At 43.0% G+C, this 21,872-nt stretch overlaps 1 protein-coding gene across 1 annotated transcript in view; it reads left to right on the top strand.

The window, feature by feature from the left end:
* nbas (NBAS subunit of NRZ tethering complex) overlaps positions 1-21,872 on the top strand; it is a 201,557-nt gene that overhangs the window by 35,021 nt on the left and 144,664 nt on the right. Inside the window, 8 exon segments of the mRNA XM_048249961.1 lie at positions 245-396; positions 800-937; positions 4,378-4,456; positions 7,460-7,564; positions 8,027-8,163; positions 11,392-11,478; positions 16,538-16,688; positions 18,176-18,361. Coding sequence (XP_048105918.1) covers positions 245-396; positions 800-937; positions 4,378-4,456; positions 7,460-7,564; positions 8,027-8,163; positions 11,392-11,478; positions 16,538-16,688; positions 18,176-18,361 — 1,035 coding nt within the window.

Here is a 21,872-nt window from a genome sequence, read left to right on the forward strand (position 1 = left end):
TGTCAGTGTATTATGGACATATCTGCCTAGATCAGTTTATTTAATGCTGTAGATTAATGTAGATTTTTCTGTGTTAAAATCTGTGTGTGTTTATTTCTCTCTCTGTGTGTATGTGTTTGTTTGTTTATAACTGTCTGTGGTTGTTTCTATCTGTGTGTGTGTGTGTGTGTGTTTGGTTCTATCTGTGTGTGTGTGTCTGTGTTTGTTTCTATCTGTCTGTGTTTTTGTGTGTGTGTGTGTTTAGAGTAAGATAAAGAAGCGATCGTGGGTGCTGCATGAGTGTGTGGAGCGGGTGCCGGAGAATGTGGACGCTGCCAAGGAGCTGCTGCAGTACGGACTTAAGGGCACTGACCTCGAGGCCCTCATCGCCATCGGCAACGGAGAAGACGGTGGCAGGTGTGCGAACACACACACACACACACACACACACACACACACACACACACACACACACACACACACACCCCTGCACGTGGTCTCTCTCTCATACATACACAAATGTAAACGTAGAAATACTCAAACACACCGACTGATACACACAAAAACAAACAATGCACAACGTTTTGAACATACTGTATACGCACACACACATGCACGCAACATTTTTATACGCACACAGACATGCAAACAACATTTTTATATGCACTTTCACAAACACATTCTTTTATCATCTCTACAATTTTGCAATCTCTACTACTCTTATTTTTTTCTCTGGCTCCCCACACACACACACACACACACACACACACACACACACAAACAAACAAACAAACAAACAAACACACACACACACACACAGGTTCATCCTTCCAGGTGACGTTGATGTAGATGACACTCCGTATGAAGACTTTCTTTCTGCTGAGGAGGAGATGGACAGAAGAAAGGAGAAAGAGCAGAAGAAGAGACAAGAGCTGCTCAAGAAAGTGGATTTCAGCAGGTACACACACACACACACACACACACACACACACACACACACACACACAGTCTTTCTCTCTCTCTCTTTTATATGACAATCATTGTTTCACATTTATATAGTCTGTACACACACACACACACACACACACACACACACACACACACACACACACACACACACACACACACACACACACACACACACACACACACACACACACACACACACACACACAAATAATTCTCACACACACACACACACACACACACACACACACACACACACACACACAAAAATAATTCTGACACACACACACACACACACATAATTCTGGTGGTTTGATTTGGAATCTGTCTTTTCCGTCTCCCTGCTGTCTTGAGAAATTGAGGTCACTCTGTGCCTGAAAGAGATGCTCTACCCCAGTGCCATCTATTAGTGCCAGCAATCGCCGCCCAGTAGATCAGACAGTTTGTCAAAACATTCGGAGACCACACGCCAGGATGCTGCAGCTCTCAACAATGTTTTTCCAGGAAAAAATATGTTATTTGGTTTTTGGATCGTGGTGGTGTAATCGTGAAACATTTTACACTATTGTGCAAAAATTGTGAGCTATGGAAACTATGGCATGGCGTGTAGACAACACAAGGCATTTGGGGACATAACTATGGCATGGTGTGTAGACAACACAAGGCATTTGGGGACATAACTATGGCATTGCACCAGTTTACTTTTTTCTCACAAGGCATTTGGGGACCTAACTATGGTATTGCGTGTAGACAACACAAGGCATTTGGGGACATAATGGAGAGAGTTGCGTATAGACAACACAAGGCATTTGGGGACATAACTATGGCATTATGTGTAGACAACACAAGGCATTTGGGACATAACTATGGCATTATGTGTAGACAACACAAGGCATTTGGGGACATAACTATGGCATTGTGTGTAGACAACACAAGGCATTTGGGGACATAACTATGACATTGTGTGTAGACAACACAAGGCATTTGGGGACATAACTATGGCATTGTGTGTAGACAACACAAGGCATTTGGGGACATAATGGAGAGCGTTGAGAAGCACCAGTTGACATTTTTCTGACATGTTGTGGAGTAAACAACTAAAGAGAAAATGATCAACGGATGAAACGACTATGAAAATATTTTTTAATCGCTTGTACACAAAAATAATTATGCTGTGGAAATGGCCATATTGGACACTTTGTAAGTGATTGAGTGAGAAAGTGTGTGTTTGTGTGTGTGTGTGTGTTTGTGCGTGCGTGCGTGCGTGCGTGGTTGCTTGTGCTGTTGGGAACAGCCTCACCTGCTGAGTTTAATATCTTTACTCTGCCTCACAGGGAGAAATGAAAGGTGTTTTATTGTGTGTAATCACAATAAAAAAAGATAATTTACAGACACTCACACACACACTGCACACACACTGCACACTCACTGGTCTGTGATTTTTAATTGGCAATGATTCAGTTCATTTCCTGTTGGCTCCCCCTGGCTACGTACTGCCTTCTGTGTTGTAAATGGCTTTGAGTGGTCCACACGTGTGTGTGTGTGTGTGTGTGTGTGTCTGGTAAGCTAATGTTTAAAGAGTTTTGTCTCCGCGATTGGCTTTGTTGTGATATTCAAACTAGTTAATTTGCATGCATGCGTATTGCGCTGCGGTGTTGATGATGCTAACCTTTAGTTAACACCGGGCGAACGGTCATTGACGCATTTATTTTGGCGCTTACAACAATCTACAGTAGTTTGTTCGATTCACGTGCAGTAGCCTACAGAGGAGAGGAGCGGGTCTGTGTGTGTGTGTGTGTGTATATGCGTGTGTGTGCGTGTGTGTGTGCGTGTGTGTGCGTGTGTGTGCGTGTGTCTTGTCGTCTTGTGTAATGCGTATTGTGTGTGTCGCCGGCGTGCGGTGTGTGGGGTGTGGGGAAGCGTCCTTGTATGGATGAAACACAGGACAATGAGAAGCCGATAATCGGTGCCACTGCATGTATTTGTTAACTAGCGAAAAGAAGGTCATATCTACATGAAATAGAAACGAATCAGAATCATTAAATGTTTACAAGGCTGGAAGTTCAACAATAGGTCTACTAATGTGATTAAAATAGTTAAATAAAACAAATTTCATTCATCAATCTTATTCAATGACTTAATGCCATCATAACATAGGCCTGGGCTCCAGGAAAGAACAGTTTATGTTTAACTTATCTAATTTTGTGTTGGTCATACTATAGAATAATATATTGCTTGTCTTTGTTGAATAAGACAGAAGATAAAGAGCTTAAAAATAATCGCATATCGCGTCGCAATCGCAATATTGGTGAGAAAAATAGCAATTAGATTTTTTTCCAAAATCGTTCACCCCTATCCTGGACTGTGTTCTCTTTGCTCTGCAAGTAGTCCTTTTTTAACGGTGTGAAATCTGCCTGACGTGCAGCTTGTGTTGAAGGGCACCCATACACACACACACACACACACACACACACACACACACACACACACACACACACATACACACACACACACACACACACACACACACACACACAGATACTCTAAAGCTAACTCAGACAGCTCAACACCTTTTAGTGGCTTGTAGTGCTGCCTTAGACCCAAATCAGTAGTTGGGGCGGTAACCCAATAACACACTGCCTTGCTGCCTGCTCTGGTAGACACCACACTTGCTCCTCTTAATGTTGCTGTGTTGCCTTGATCATTTGCCTAATTTATTTTTTAACTGCACAGTTGTTACAATAATGGCTCTGTGCTAGATGCATTTTGTGTGTGTGTGTGTGTGTGTGTGTTTGCTATTTCTGCGTGTATCTCTGTGTGTCTGACTACAAGTGTGAGCTTGCTTTATGTGTCTGTGTTCACAATATATTGGTATGCATGACCAAACAGTATTGTTCTTCAGTATCTTCTCTGTAGGATAATACATTAAATTAAAATTGTGTGTGTGTGTGTGTGTGTGTGTGTGTGTGTGTGTGTTACAGTGAGGCAGCAGGTCATTACAATCTAATTTCTTTCTCAATCCATTGGCTCAGAAACCTAAGTGCCTTACAAAGTGCAAACAGATTAAACTATAAGACACACACACACACACACACACACACACACACAAATACTATCACCATCTGGCTGAACAGGTCAATTTGAACACATTATTAGACCATATTTCTTGTGCGTGTGTGTGTGTGTGTGTGAGTGTGAGTTTCTACATCTGTATGGCGTGTGATTTATTTTATAATGAGTATACCATAACATTTTGCCTCTGTGCTATCAAAGCGAGAGATACCATTTACCCCATCTGAATTGGAGGAGAAGTACGGTGATGGGGTTGAACTGATGGCATATTGAGATCTGATTTTGTGTGTGTGTATCTGTGTGTATGTGTGTATGTGTGTATGTGTGTGTGTGTGTGTGTGTGTGTGTGTGTGTTTGTAGGTTGACTCTGGAACAGAAGGAACTATGCCGAAGTCGTCTGAAGCTTCTCTGCTACCTGGACAGGCTGGCCACCTATGAGGTTTCCCTTTCTACCTGTCAATTATTCTACCTGTCAATCATTCTATCTGTCAATCATTCATTCCGTCACTTTGATGTTGTTGTTTGTTTATTTGTTTGTTTGTTTCTTTGTTCAGTCTTTCCTTATTTTGTGTATAATTGTTTTTAAAGTGCTCTAATGCAGCTATATACAGTTTCATGTACTTACATGCATGGATCATATTTTGTAAACCTAGAACTATAAGATCATTTTAGTAAACCTACTGTATATCAGGGGCTGTATTCACAAAGAATTTTAAGGCTAAAAGTAGCTCCTAACTGGCGAATTTAGGAGCAACTCCTAAAAATAATGGGCGTGTCACTCCTAACTTTAGGACTCCTAATTTTTTTCACTAAAAGTAATTCACGAAGCATTTTAATTTTAGAGCTAAAAGTAGCAACCAAGTCTGGGACAGCTTAAAAGAAGTTGAGAGGACTCCTAACTCACTAAGACCTATTCACAAACCGCTTTTTGTGGCATTTCACGTCGCAATGTTTTGAAATCCTATGCGGCTACAGGAGCTTCCAATCGCGAGGAAACAATTTTGCATTGTAGGCATAACTAACTGATGCAATAATGCCACCAACAACAACCAAAACTAGGCTACTCATTGTCAACATGTAAATTAAATGTAACGTTCCATTTTGAATCAAATTAAAATGTTCTCCTTTGCAAACGTAGGCATAGGCTATGGTGACAGATTAATTTAATAATGTTACAAAGATACTACATCAATCCGTATGTTTCATTAGGCTACTAGGCTATTTGTTTTGCCTTACTCTTGATTCATTTAGGCCTTTTTATTCAGTTATTCATCATCTTCCGTCCTTGTGTAGCGCACACATTCTCAGACCTGTCACCTGCCACTCATCATCATAAGGGAGGTGTTAGGAATCATTCCCGCGCTAAAATCATCCCCAGCTAAAATCTTTTTAGTGCGATTTAGGAGTACTCCTAGTGGTAAGATAAAAGGCTTTGTGAATATGGCCCCAGAACTATAAGATCATTTTAGTAAACCTACTGTATAACAGAACTATAAGAACATTTTAGTAAACCTACTGTATATCAGAACTATAAGAACATGTTATTGTTTTTTTAAGCTCTGTGTGCTATAGTTCTCTGAACCCCAAGAACCATTAGACTATTATACTATTCTGTAAGTCCCTAGTACTTAACCGCTTAACCTGCTAGGATCTATCTCGGCCTCCTGAGGCGTTTGAGCTGATCATTGATCTCATATGGGCTGTGATCTCATATGCTCTCATATGCGCTCAAATGCTCTAGCATTTACAGCTTTCATAAATATTAGCATAATCTAGAAGGGACTTTACCTTGGTCTGTCACACACATACACATGCACACATGCACACACGCACACACACTTAAAACATATTCAGACCAAAAGTGGAAAAACTGTCAAAATTCACCCCGATGAACGGAAGTCCTGGTATGCTAAGCGCTTGTTTAGGACTTGTTTCCTGGGTCTTTGGGTGTGATATAGTGTTAAGTGTTATACTTGTCTGTCATTGTTCTGCTCACTGCTACAGTAAGTTCATTAAGTTGGGCAAGTGTAGTTAAGGTTATGGTTCAGGAGGTACACTAGCGAAGTTCAATGTTGTCGGTTAAGTAAGCTAATTTTGTGTTTTCATCACCTCACAACAAAACGTTTGATAAAATCATAAATGAATTATTCTGTGTTTTGGTTCATTTAAAAATGTAACACGTAGTCCAACATTTCAGAGGGTGTCCGAACTTCCTACTAGCTTCAAGGTGTTTCCTGCAGGGCATAGCAGATGAATTGTAATGACCTCACCACTTTTGTGGCTTCAACATGCGATTAAGTTCTCAGACAGCTTGCAGACTAAGGAAATGTCACTCTATTAAATATCCTCGTTGTTGAGTTTCAAGGTTTAGTTTTGACCTTAACATTCAGACAGCTTAGACAGACTCTTGCTTGCTTCCCTGCCTCCCTTCAAGCTTTACTTCCTGCTTTCTCTCTCTCTCTTTCATGATTTCTTTCTTGGTTTGATTTCTCTCTCTTCTAGATTTACTTCTTTACTTTCTAGCTCTATTGCAAATGCATTGCAACACACATTTAGTGAATGGCTATGACACAGTGCATGCATAAAAACAGGGACCAAAAAATAAATAAATGGATGGATGGATGAATGAATGAATAATAGAATAAATTAATAAAATAAATAAATAAATTAATAAAATAAATAAATAAATAAATAAGAGAGATTGTAAGAAGAAAGTTGATCCAGCCTGGCAGGTGGGCTTATGTGTTTGTTATTACCAGGTCAGTCGCTGTTTCCCCCATTAAGTTTCCGAGGCCTGAAATTAGGCCTTTAAAATGTCAGACCTCCCCTTGAGCGTGCCGCAGGAAATTGGCCACACAAACTGACATTCCTTCATAATCAGTGCATAGCCGATAATTGAAAATAAATAACCAAAATGAAATTAGTCGGGAATTAATTTTCATTTCTTCATGGTAGGCATTGTGCTGTTGAGGAACTATAGAGAGCTCTCACCCTTTGCGAAGTCGAGGATCATTGTGCCGTTGAAAGGAGTTTCCTCAAGCCCTCTAACTTTTTATCGCTGTGGTATTGCTGGAATGGCAAAGACTCTAAGCTCTTCTTGCTTGAGATTGTAAGGCTTTATGGTGGTCTTATGTGACATTTCATGTCTGTCTCTCTTTTCCTCTCTCCCTTTCTTTCTTCTTTTCTTTTTTTATGATTCCCTCTCTCTCTCTCTTACTTTACTTCTCTTCTGCCCTTTTTCTTTCTTTCTTTCTTTCTTTCTTTCTTTCTGTCTCTCCTTCCCCCACTCTCCTCAACTGCCCCCACACTTCCCCTGTCTTTTTTCATTCTTTCTATACCCCCTCCATCTCTCTACCTCCTCTCTCTATCTCTCTACCTCCTCTACCTCCTTTCTCTCTTTCTCTCTCTCTCTCTCTCTCTCTCTCTCTCTCTCTCTCTGTAGGATATATTGGGTGGCCCTCACACCGCGGAGGAGAGATATGATGCTGAATTCTTTAAGACTTTCCGCAGTCAGAATATTGTCCAGTCAGCAAGAAACTATGCCAGGGTAAAGCCCTTTATCGCCCTAACTGTGTTTGTGTGTGTGGGTGGGTGGGTGAGTGTGTTGGTGTGTGTGTGGGTGGTTATGTTGAGGTGTGTGCTTTTGTGTGCATGCTGTTTTGTTTCTGATGTGTGTGTTGGGTTTTATCTGTGTGTGTGATCATATACTGCTGTGAAATGTTCATATGTGCCATAACTCAGTGGTTTGAAATGCATACATTTTATATGTGCTTTCGGATTTAAAACCCTGAAATGACCCTCTGCATCTATATTCTCATTCTCCCTTCCCTATTGTGTATTAATACTGTGGTGTGTGCGTGCGTGCGTGCGTTTGTATTTGTGTGTGTGTGTGTGTGTGTGTCCTGGCGTGCGTGTCTTGGCGCGTGTGGCGTGTGTAAGGCGTGCGTGCGTCTTGCGTGTTTGTCGCGTGTGTCGTAGGTAAGGCGTGTGTGTCGCGTCAACACAACAGGAGAGCAACGTCGAGGCCCTGCGCATCCTCTTCACCTACCACGGCTCAGAGCTGCTGCAGCATCGCCTGGCCATCCTCCGCAATTTCCCAGAAACCACCTCTCCACATGAGTACACCATCCTGCTCCCCGAGGCCTGGTACGTCATGTTCTCTAACACGACTCTTCCACCTCTAAGACGACCCTTCCACTGGGCCAGAGGTAAAAAGGTCATTTGGCCAAATGGTGCAGTGGCACCAGATGTGTTTTGAATCATTTTAGACTGTTTATTGATGTACTATTTTACATTATTTACTGTAAACCCTTCACATGGTGCAATTTTACCATCTTATAATTCTGATGCCATCCTAGCAACGTCCAAGATGGCATCCAGGATTTGGTAGGGGACAGTGTCCAGAATGTTAAAGGGATGGTATCAGAATGTTGAAGGGATGGTATCAGAATCTTAAATTGGTGAAATGTCATGAATTCGGTTGAAACAGAGCAGAAATCAAGGATTTCTGAGTGCGGCATGTGAAGGGGTTTTCCTATATTGCATCATATTATGTTTATTCTTCCCATAAGCTTTGTCAGTTGTGAGAGATGCTATGCCTGTAGGTCATGAAGGTTGGATTTCATTGGTTTAGTGCTCCATCTGTTATGTGTTGACATTCCTGATTGGTTCATTGGAACTTCAAATGAGCTAGGCAGCCTCCCGCATGGTGACAGGACAGACAAGGCTTTATGCCACTGTGGAAGACATGCCATTATCAGGACAACTCTTCACATGGCTCAGAGTGTGTTGTGTCTCTGTTGCACTGCCATGGAGCTAGTAAACAGAGCTTGTTGTTGTTGTCCAAATCTGCTATACACTGTCCTTTCAAAAAGCACAGAGAGATTTCATACGTTTGTGTTTGTTTGTTTGTTTGTTTGTTTATTTATTTATGTATTTATTTATTTATCTAGCCATGTGTCCCGTAGGCTTTTCTACACTATGAATGTTCTGTTCACAGCTCTCTTGGGAATAGACTAAATTGTGGAAGCGTGTTTGTATGCAAACCGTGAGTTGTTTTGACACTCCTGGGCATGTTAAGGGAAAAAAACGGTAAAATAATTGTACTTTCTAAATTTATACCTGAAGCATAACAGATCAAATTATTTTGAAGTAGGGATCCTCGACGGCTGGTGACAGAATCTTAAGCGGGTCTCCTGCGTCGATCCATCTCTCTCTCTCGCTCCATCTGTTTCTCTCCCTCTCTCTCTCTTTTTCTCTTTCTCTCTCTCTCTCTCTCTCTCTCTCTCTCCATATGTTTGTTTCTCTCTCTCTCTGTCTTTTTCTCTTTCTCTCTCCCTCTCTCTTTCTCTCTCTCTCCATCCGTTTCTTTCTCTCTCTCTCTCTCTCCTCTCTCTTTCTCTATCTCTCCATCTGTCTCTTTCTCTCTCCATCTCTCTCTCTCTCTCTCTCTCTCTCTCTCCTCTTGCCATTTGTTTATTTACTTTCCTCAGCCACCTCCACACTCTCGTCACATAAACGCATCCATGCACACACACATCCACTTACAGGGACATAGACACAAGCGGACACACACACACACACACACACATCCACTTACAGGGACATAGACACAAGTGGACACACACACACACACACACACACACACACACACACATACACTTACAGGGACATAGACACAAGCGGGCACACACACACACATCCACTTACAGGGACATAGACATAAGCGACACTCGCACACACACACACACACACACACACACACACACACACACACACACACACACATCCACTTACAGGGACATAGACACAAGCGGACACACACACACACACACATCCACTTACAGGGACATAGACACAAGGGGCACACACACACACACACACACACACACACACACATCCACTTACAGGGACATAGACACAAGCGGGCACACACACACACACACACACACACACACACACACACATCCACTTACAGGGACATAGACACAAGCGGGCACACACAAACACACACACACACACACATCCACTTACAGGGACACACACACACACATCCACTTACAGGGACATAGACGCAAGTGGCCCCTCTCACACACACACACACACACACACACACACACACACACACACATCCACTTACAGGACATAGACACAAGCGGGCGCCACGCACACACACACACACATACACACATACACTTACAGACACACACACACACACACACACACACACTTTACCCGTTATGTGTGCAGCAAAACTCCATTATGGCTCGCTGTATTTGACAGTTTCTTGACTTTTGAGATGCTTAGCGGTGCTCTCCATTGTAATGTTTTGAGTTTGACGTTATGAGTTGTGAGAACGTCATAAAATCCCCAAACAGCTGTACACATGCATACATGCTGTAGTTCATTGTGCGTACGTGCATGCGGCGTGCGTGTATAGGTAGGGCATATATTTGGCGCACTAGTATTACAGAGTTTGGATCTGATCCCAAATATATTTTCTGTAAGAAGTTTGCACCCAGGTAATGTTTTCACTTGTGAGTTAGTGTATACCCAGGTCTGTCTGTGAATGTATATTTCTCTTTATGTCTGTGTGTGTGTGTGTGTGTGTGTGTGTGTGAGTGATTAATGTCTGGTTGAAGTTGCCGTGAGCGTAGACTCTGGAGCGGTCTGATATATGCAGCGCTTGGAGAGAAAAAAAGAAATCCCTCCCTATGCAGCCCGGTGACTAATGGCGCCTAAATAAACTGCCCAAACTCCTCGGCCCTCTCCCCTGTTCTGTTGCCCTCCACCAGGGCCAGGGGGCTAATTTGGCCCAGCTTCTGTCTCTAAATTACCCCCCCCCCCCACTGTCTTAATGCCTCTCTTTCAGACACACAACTCCTCTGATACGCCATCACTTCACTTTCAGTGTTCCTTTCTCCACACCCACACCCCCACACACACACACACCACTCTTAGTTCTCCTGATCTGAAGGATTTGTTGTGTCGTGCAGAGCAGGTGAAAAGCTGTGTCAGCAAATAGGAGATGAAATGGAGCCTCTGTGCTGGTTCCTCTGCAGTATGTTTTCAGGTGTATTATTACACCTGGTGTTCTTTCCATTTGCCATTTCTCATTTGGCTGTTTGGATATGTCTGTATGTATGTTTTGATTACTTTTTGGTTTTATGGAGTCTTACTTGCGCTCTCTTTCTCTCTCTTTCTCTCTCTATCTCTTTCTCTTTCTCTTTGTATCTCTCTTTTTCTTTGTATCTCTCTCTCTCTTTATCTCTTTTTCTTTGTATATTTTTCTTTGTATATCTCTCTTTCTCTTTGTATATCTCTCTCTCTCTATTTCTTTGTCTTTGTATCTCTCTCTCTCTCTCTGTTTTGCAGTGTTGATGAGGAGGGCACTCTGGTGTGTATTGCATGGGATGAGCGGAAACACAGGGACACAGACTGGTGTGAGGAGAGTGACTGCAGGTACACACACACACACACACACACACACACACACACACACACACACACACACACACATCTACACACTTCAGTCCAGTGCCCAGTCAGCAGTCTCTGTTTGTAACTGTTACTTTTGTTTTGCTCTAATGCCATTCACTCAGCCTCGCAGGCTTAGAGAAATCAGCAGATAGTGCTTATTTTCTGACAAAATTCCAACTCTCTCACTCACACACACACACACACACACACACACACACACACACACACACAAACACATTTACCAGTAGCTCCATCTTCCCTTCAGATTGACAAAACACCTACTAAACAGTCTTGTTCCTGGGTGAGGGTGAGAAACTGTCTTTTGTGTTGTTTTTTTGGATTGGCCTGCGACTGAAATATACACTAAAGCATTTACCTGATTCAACTCAAAAGCATCGACTGCACTCCCCTGGCCTCATCACATTACTCACACTTATGCCCTTGTATTCTCAAAAGTGCACATTTTAAGTGTTCACTCTGTGATGTTAGCGGAGGGTGGCCCAAATACATATAAGCCTCTAAAAGGGTCAGAAGCTAGGCTAATTGCCTTTTCCCTTTCATGACCGGGACCAGACCAAGACTTTTTTTTTTTTTTTTTTTTTCGGTTATGAGCTCTGGTGAGTAGCTTCAGTCTCCACTTGTAATAAGTTTGGGGGCGAGACTATATAAATGCTAGAAATGTCTAAATAGTGCTAGGCAACGGTTGTGCGAGTACATTTGAGAAATTGAAACAACATGCCATTAAATTGTTGAGAACGGCATCCTTGATTGCTTTGCTGTTTAGATTGATCAATAGATGTGTTGTCTTTAAAAAAATCATGTCTATCATTTCCACTGCTAGGCAACAGCTAAATTTGATTATTTACCTCAGCCTCAGAGATGGAAACAAAAAAGTCTGAGGCTTTTCCACAGATTCTGGGCTTCAACCCATACGGGCGTAACTTTAGGTTATACATTTGGGACTTCATGTTCTATAACAGTTAATATTTATGATTATGGGGTAGTTGTATTGGCTGGTTTTGATTATTGGGGGGGTTACAACCCCCCTATCCCCCCTATAAATTACAAGCTTGCATAGTGGCAATGGCAATGGCTCCACCCTCAACTGTTGACCGCCTGGCCATTACTGTGACTGCGGAGGATTGCCGAAGAGTGCTCAGCGGTGTCAGCCCTACGAAAGCCACCGGCCAGGTGGACTTTCAGAGAGGGCGCTCAGAGACTGTGCTGATCAGCTGGCGGAGATGTCCAGGAGGTGTCCAGTAACCTCTTCAACCCCTCTCTATTTCAGTGCACTGTCCACATTCAATCCCTCTCTTTCTCAGTGCACTGCCCCCAAATGCTTTGAGTCTGACACTAATGTGCCTGTTCCAAAGAAAACCGCGATCAAGCAGCCTAAACTGACTTCGGACCTCTGGCTCCCACCCCCAATTGTGATGAAGTGCTTCGGTAGGCTGGTCCTAAGGCACATCAAGTCTTCACTCCAGTGTTTCCCAGAGAATTAAATTCCATTTGTGGTGGTTGGTTTGCAGAATGAACTTGAATGCAACAGTTTTTAACAAATTAGCACAGCGTGGTTATGATGCTAACCAGATTTTAGCACAATTTAGTACAACCTGGAAAATCATTGTGTGGTGGTTAGGGCTGGGTGATATGGCTGAAAACTGTATCACGATATAAGTATTTCATATCAGTCAATGTCGATAATAATTTTTTTAAAAGAAAAAAAATAAATATATTTCAGGTAAGGACCAGAAGGGAAAAAAAGTTACATTTAAACACTTATTTTAAACTTAACCTTCCTCTGATTTTAATCACCTCAGTTATTAATCAAAACAAACAGAGAAAAGAAATAGCAACACAATCATGAAAAACACTAAAATAAATAAATGTGCACATAAGTCTGAATGAAAAGCAGCACTGGTTGAAGCCTGGAAATATTGTAAACAAAGTAGCTTAATTTTCTAGTTTAGTCTACTGGTTAGACTGTTTAGTTTCCCCACGTGTGTTTAAGTTTCAAATGAATACTTTTTCTCCTTGGGACAGGCCCGTGAGTCTTGGAAAATAGTTTTCCATTTTCCATCAGGATTGAGATGATTAGAATTTAGCAGTCAATTTGAATGCAGCAGTTTTGAACAAATTTGTGCAGCGTGCTAATGACGCTAACCAGATTTAATAGCAATTTCGCCAGTCGTCTTGCACGATTGTGAATGTTTGGATTACATGTGCATGCTGAGGAGGGATGCGCCTGTTGAGAGGGGGGAGAGAGAGAGAGAGAGAGAGTGCACTCAAGTCTGTGTTGAGGTAGGCCTACTTCTATCGCCTACTTTGGTAGAGTTGCACATACTAGCTACAATGCAAGATATAGCCTATTTATTTATGGACAAACGTAAGGCGGGAGAGGTGTGTGTTGCTTTTAATTATCGAATGTTCTATCAAAAGTATATTTTATTGATATCGATTACATGTCTATTGCGATACATATCGCTATTGTTTTTTCGCCCAGCCCTAGTGGTTGTCAATGTTGATATTGTGGTGCGCCGCCATAAATAAGTCAATGTATGGGAAACACTGCACTCCCACCCACCCTGCACCAACATCAGTTTGCCCACAGTGTCAACAGAAGACACCATAAAGACTGCTCTCGACACGGCACTGATCTAGAACATCAGGGGACATAGGTGAGGATGCCGTTAGTGGACTTCAGCTCTGTCTTTAACGCCATCATCCCCAGCAGACTGCCAAATCTGGCTTTTGAACAACCTGATCACAGTCTGTCAGGATGTGGACCCAACACCCCCCTACTCCTGAGCAGAGCTGTAAAAGTCCAGCTTCGGAAGGTAAAAGTCCTGCCACATATTTACTCCAACCATTTACTAAACCAGCTGATTTTAATTGGCACAACTCCTCAGCCAGATAGATGAGCTAACTAGTGAAAACACCTATGCTAAGTCCACAGGGAGAAACAACTTTTACTTTGTGAAGCCGGATTTTGACAGCTCTGCTCCTGAGCTCCAGAGAGCTGTGTGCTATGCCCTCCTCTTTACTCCTTCTACACCCACGGCTGCACACCAACCCACAGCACCAATACAATCATCAAGTTTGTAGATGGCACCACTGTGGTCTTACTAATACACAATGGTGGATGATGAGTCTGCCTACAGGGAAGAAGTATGTTAAACTGTTTGTGTGGTGGTGCATCAGATGGACAACCTGGCAGTCCACACCTCCAAAACAAAAGAGCTGATCATCTGGTTCAGGAGACCAAGAGAGGAACCTGCTCCTCTATGCAAGAATAGACACGGTGGAGAGTGTGTAACTTCAAAAACTTGGCACACACACACACACACACATCTCCCAGGACCTCACTTGGGCTGTCAACACCACCTCACTGGTGAAGAAGGCACAGAAGCGGCTCTACTTCTTAAAGACACGATGGAAAGCCAAGCAGCTGTTGCTTAGTCCTCGAGTCGCAGGTCTATGGAGAGCACACTTACATCTGGCATTCTGGAGTGGTACGCCAGCTGCTCAGAGGCTGACCAGAATGCTCCTCTGAGAGTTCTCAAATCAGAACAGAGAACCACCAACACTCAGCTGCCTTCAATGGAGGACTTTTACATCATTAAGGACTCCTCATCCTGGCCACCACCTCTTCACTCTGCTGCCTTCTGGAAGGTGCCAGAGGTCTATCAAGGCCACACTTCCAGACTCCTGAAAAGCTTGGTACCCCTCTGGAAGATGCCAGAGCTCTATCAAGGCCACACTTCCAGACTCCTGAAAAGCTTTCTACCCCTCTGGAAGGTGCCAGTGGTCTATCAAGGCCACACTTCCAGACTCCTGAAAAGCTTGGTACCCCTCTGGAAGGTGCTAGAGGTCTATCAAGGCCGCCTGCACGTTTCTTGGTGTTTTATGCCCCCAATGTTGTCTTCAAGGCAGCGCTGCCTGGAAGGCACTATGGTTAGGCATGGGTTAGGGTTAGGGTTGGAGTTAGGTTTAGGATAAGGTGCCTTTTAAGTTGACTGTGGCAGCGCTGCCTGGAAGACGACGTTGGGGGCATAAAACACCATCGAGCATGCACTTCCAGACTCCTGAAAAGCTTGTTACCCCTCTGGAATGTGCTAGAGGTCTATCAAGTGCTTCCAGACTCCTGAAAAGTTTTCTACCCCTCTGCCATCAAAGCACTGAACTCGGTCTCATAATCAAGCACTGCTGCTAGATACAACTCACCATGCCTAGTGACCTCTGCATTGAGTACATCCTGTACAAAATAGATGGGTACAGTGCAATGTACTGTCCAGCAATCCTGCTACATATTGCTATTTATTCTGACTGATAAGTCTGTGTGCGGGTATTGGTGCCTATTTGTAACATACCTTCACATTGTTCTTTTAAACCCATACTTGTTATTTTGTATTTTTTGTATGTGTACAGTATGTGCTTCTCTGTTTGTGGTTCTGTTTGCTGTGTCTTCACTGTATGTACTGCTCAGGGAGGATGCTCTAAATGTTGCTGTTCAACTGTTTAGTGAGAATAAAGCATTCTATTCTATAAACATCCTGTGTTCCTATACACCCTCAGTGTTTCCCACAGAATTGAATTCTATTTGTGGTGGTAGGTTTGCAGAATTAACTTGAATGCAACAGTTTTTAACAAATTAAAAATAAATAAATAAGCGCAGCTTGGTTATGATGCAGATTTAAGCCCAATTTAGCCAGTCGACTTTTATGCCAACAACTGAAGGATTGTTAATGTTTTCTTTAAATGTGCATGTAGGTTGTTGAGATACAAGGAGAGGCTGTGCAAAGGTGCACATAGCTCTACTGTAAACTAATTCCATCCCATTTAAATAGTACAACATGGAAAATCATTGTTTGGTGGTCAGTGTTGACATTGTGGTGGGCCGCCACAAATGAGTCAATGTATGGGAAACACTGCACCCTTTCATGACCTCGTAAACATTATGTACTCATGCAAGGGGGTAAGTGTGAGGAGTTAATTCTCTTGTCCTTGGTAACCAAGTCCAACCAAACTCTTCACTTTGCAGATCGGTGGTGGAGACCAACCTTCCTGATGAGGATGACTTCCTGTATGAGGAGGCAGACCTTGAGAGGTTCCGCACAGCGATTCCACCAATCACACTCCTCACTGACTGGTACCTCACTCGGGCTCAAGATATTGAAAATAACTCCAGACAGGTGTGTGTCTGCAAGCGCTCTCTAGAACATAACAAGCAGTGTCTTATCCATAGACTTTCTATATCTTTGTGTGAATAATAATAATAATCACAATGTTGCTGTTATTGTTGTTGTTGTTATTATTATTATTTATTTTTATTATTTATTGTTTAGTAGTAGAGCTTTGTATATTCTTACCACGACTCCCTTATTAGGAGACGTGGCATTAAGATATCCTCTCTCTTGAGATATTCCAAACCCCTTGCACTCGTTTTTTTTTTTTTTTTTCTATTCATTCTTTTCTCTTTTTTTGCTTAGGCAGCCTGGTGCACAGAGACCGCATAGTGAGAAATGACCCAAAAGTAAAACTGTGCATTTGTGACACAAATTTGTATTAGCCTTGATGAATGGCCTTCTGCAGGAACGGGGGGGAAATTATGTGCCATATTTCAATAGTTGGCTGCACAGATGAACCTGCGGCATTTATCAGTGTTATACCAGGAGCCAGGGCTTCACTAGAGTGTCAGAGGATAATGTTAATATTGGCTTTTCTATTGAGGATTAATAAGCAAAGGTGGTGCTTGTCGGCACAAAAAGAGCAGACATTTTCAAAGTTTCACTTTGTATTTATTTAAATTAGTTGCTGGGTCGATCTTCCTCATATCAGGGACATACCGGGGGGGGGGCATTGTTCTAAAAGGAGTCAGACAGCATAGCGCAGCCGTCTTATTTGTCAAATGAAGCCATTTCTAGGAGTCTCGTTTCTAGAAAGCTCTGTGGTGCTGCTGGCATTGGTAAGAGCTTGAGTTTGAGCTCCTCTGTGATTGGCTGCACATTTGTCCATTCTGCTCTGTCACTGGCTCCTTCTTCATTCTTGATTGGGATTGGAATTATGAAATCCCAGGCCAATACCGATGTTAAAAAATAACGATTTGTCCTAGTTTTTACTTCAATTTTGTTGTTAATTTTGCCCTAGTAGATGGGGGTATTTTCTTGACTTTCAAGCCTGAATACCCCTGTCTGCATATACCACAACATATACTGTACCTAGTACATACCACAACATATACTGTACCTAGTACAGACCACAACATATACTGTACCTAGTACATACCACCACAACATATACTGTACTTATTACAGAGCACAACATATACTGTACCGAGTACAGACCACAACATATACTGTACCTAGTACAGAATTGATGCAACATGGCAGATAAACATCAGCCACTGCCATCAGTATATGCCGTATAAATTTGCCTGTAGCCGATGACCGTTAGCAAGGCTGATATTTGCTAATACCAATGTTGGGCAGACATGTTTGTGCATAATTATTTACTAATAATTTAATTAATTCCAATTAATTGAGTCACCTGAGACCCACCCAAGGCTACCCTTTTGTTCATTCTCGTCTGTGATTGACTAACCACACTGGCTACCCTCCTGTGAATGTCTGTTTGTGATTGGTTCTGTAACACAAGTGCTTGTCTATGATTGGCTGTGCAGGTGGACTGTGCACTGTTTCTGGTGCGTTTGGGGAAGGAGCGGGAGATCCCGGGGCTGGAGCGCCTGTGTGATGACCTGGTTACCCTGGAGACACTGGTGTACGAGACATCATGTGACCTGAGCCTCAGCCTACGGGAGCTGCTCAAGCTGCGGGACATTGACAAGCTCCGCCTCCTCATGAAAAATGTATGTCCACACAGCAGACCACACCTACTAGTAATTTGTTCAAAAGGGTTGATGTAACCCCTATTTCTATCTTTTTCTCTCTCTCTCTCTTTCTCTCTCTCTCTCTGTCTCTCTCTTTAAATTCAATATTCTTTATTGCCATGCTCATTCAAAGGGGAAGAGTGCCACAAAAAACAATGAAACTTATTTCCCCTAATATCCCCTACTGTAAGGGTCTCAGCCATAACGGTATGATCTATACAGTGCATGTGAGAGATGCTGTGTGTGTGTGTGTGTGTGTGTGTGTGTGTGTGTGTGTGTGTGTGGTGAGCTTATATTGAATCTTTCAACATGCCAACATGGGTATTCATGCTCTGTAATGGTTGTAATGTGTGTGTGTGTAATGAGCTTATATTGAATCTTTCAACATGCCAACATGGGTATTCATGGTTGGTTGTATTGTGTGTGTGTGTGTGTGTGTGTGTGTGTGAGCTTATATTGAATCTTTCAACATGCCAACATGGGTATTCATGCTCTGTAATGGTTGTAATGTGTGTGTGTGTGTGTGTGTGTGTGTGAGCTTATATTGAATCTTTCAACATGCCAACATGGGTATTCATGCTCTGTAATGGTTGTATTGTGTGTGTGTGTGTGTGTGTGTGTGTTTATGCTGGCAGCTTGTGTCCAGCAGGTCCTTGTGATGTGTAGCTTCATTTAGTCCCGTCTCCCCCTGGTTCTGGTTCTGGCACCCCTGTTTGGACTGTCAGTTCTCAGCGTGATGCTCTCGTTCAGAGAGGCACACACACACACACACACACACACACTCACACACACACACATTCAGAGAGTAGTTAACCTCTTTTCATCAGGAGACTGCAGAAGGAGGGGGCGCGCGTTCACTAAAGTGCACAGATGGGCTCTGATGGATGACGGGCAATGTGCAGATCAGGGGAAAAAAACAAAAAGCACAGAAGCAAATGTAGCTTTTCTTGTCGTTTGTATTTTTTCTCTCTGTCATTGCTTAGTGCTTAGACTCTGGAGGGCTGTAGGCCTTGAGCTCTGGAAAGCGCTTTTAGCCAATATCAGTGGTTAGGGGCACTTCATAAATGAATACAATTGACTATTCCTTTTTTTCTTCCATTAAGTTAATTTTTGGTGTTTAGAATTTCCCTCAGACTAAGGCTGAGGGTAACTAAGGTACACCTGAGTAGGTGATGTAATGCATGTGATGTGCCAGGTGTCATACCTATACAGTTATATTTACGATGTGTGTATGCGTTATGTACACCTCAGCTGATTCAGCTGTGATTGGTTAATACATATTATGATATTGTCAAATATTATGGTATTATATTGGTCAACTAACCTTGTTAAAGTCCTGCTGAAAAAAAAAAAACAGCTAGAAACCAGCTTATACTGGTAGCTGGTTTTAGCTGACTTTAGCTGGTCTTTGCTGATTTTCTTCCAGCTCTTGCTGGTCTTTGCTGGTGTAGCTGGTTGGGCAACCAGCTGGATATGCTGGCGTGACCATCTGAGGAAGCTGGTCATGCTGGTGTGACCAGCTTGTTGTGTGGGATACAGCTGGTGCAAGATGGTCATGCTGGTGTGACCAGCCTGTCATGTGGGATATAGCTGGTGCAAGATGGTCATGCTGGTGACCAGCTTGTCCAGCTTGACATTGGTGTAAAATGGTCATGCTGGTTTGCTAGAATGACCAACATAAGCTGGCATGGCCAGTTAAACCAGCAGTGTAGACCAGCAACACCAGTTAAAATGACCAGCTTGAGGTGGTACGACAAGTAAAAAAACAAGCTGAATTACCATCGTAAGTTGGGTAAACCAGCTGAAGGTATGTTTTCACAAGGACATGCAGGAGTGTTATGAGAGTAGCACGCACGCACGCACGCACGCACACACACGCGCACACACACACACGCGTGCACACACGGTTTTGGTGGAGGATGGGGAAGCATGTCTGTTATTGACAAGCTTGGGTAAGTTAACTGGGTGAGTAATGGTAATCCTCCTAATGGAAGGAAGACCCCAGTTGCTTTGCCTTGTTAGGGCCATGAAACCACACGTCTCACGAGGCTATCTACGCTAATGGACCTTACGTCCTGGAGCGCTGATGTTGCCTGTTCCGCAGGCAGCTTGTGTGGGTGTGTGGGTGGCTGTGGTTGTGACTGTAGGTGCGGATTAGAAAGAGCTCAAGATGGGAATAACATTGGGGTACAGCTACCATGAATAAACCTTCTTATCGATTTCCATCTGGCCTAGATGTTAAACAGAGGACAATCTACATCTCTCTCTCTCTCTCTCTCACACACACACACACACACACACACACACACACACACACACACATGTAGATGTTAAACAGGGTTGCTGTCTTTCTCCTCTTCTTTCCATTTCTCTGTCTCTCTCTCTTTCTCACTCTCACACGCAACACACACACTCACACACACACACACACACACACACACTCCATTTCATAGTCTTTAGGTCTCTCCCTTTCCTCCCGCCTTTTTCTCTGCATCTCTCCTTCTCTTCCTCTGCTCTCTCTCTTTCTCTCTTTCTTTCTTTCTCTCTCTCTCTCTCCTTTTCAATTTTCAAAGCTTTATGACATGACAAGAATCCTTGCCTTGTTAAAGCATGTGTGCAGGTATAAATAAATAACAGGCAAAACTGTCCCTTCCCCCTGCCCCTGCTATTGACTGGGGTGTGTGTCTGGGGTGTGTGTCTGGGGTGTGTGTCTGGGGGTGTGTGTCTGGGGGTGTGTGTCTGGGGGTATGTGTCTGGGAGTGTGTGTTTGGGAGTGTGTGTCTGGAGGTGTGTGTATGGGGCTGTGTGTATGGGGCTGTGTGTATGGAGGTGTGTGTGTATGGAGGTGTGTGTTGTTACGTCCTGCATTGCATCTATTTCTCCTGTTCTGTATTACCGTGTCTTGTCTCTATTCTAGGCCTGTTCCTGTATGCTTAATTGATGGGATGTGCCGGCGCGCGAGGCGTGTCCCAGCCTGGCGGCATAAAGAGGGCCTGGTTATGGCGCGGCGCGCGGGAGAGAGCGGCTTGCTTAGTGTTCGATTTGTTTCTCTAAGTTGAATATCGTTCATGTAAACCTTTGCGTCATGCAATAAACCCCTTGGACATTTGTTTGTCACCCTCTCTCCTGCTCTTTTGTTACTATTTGAGCCAGTAGTAACAGTGTGTATGGAGGTGTGTGTGTATGGGAGTGGGAGTGGGGGCCTTGGAGGTGGATGTGGAAGGGTGTGAGTGGTTTTTAATGATGGGCTAGAGACCACGGGAATTCTACTGATTCATCTTTCATTTGCATTGTGCATCCCAAGTCTTCGGTGTTACAAGTTTTAAAATGGTTTGTGTTGTAATGGTCTAGGTAATGATTAATACTCTTTCTTTCTTTCTTTCTTTCTTTCCTTCTTTCTTTCTTTCTTCATTTTTTTTCTTATTCTCGGTCTTTCTTTTTTTCTTTTTGTCTTTCTTTTCTATGCCTACCTCTCTCTCTCTCTCTCTCT

This window comes from Alosa alosa, chromosome 8, assembly GCF_017589495.1.
Source record: "Alosa alosa isolate M-15738 ecotype Scorff River chromosome 8, AALO_Geno_1.1, whole genome shotgun sequence".
Lineage (NCBI taxonomy): Eukaryota > Metazoa > Chordata > Actinopteri > Clupeiformes > Clupeidae > Alosa > Alosa alosa.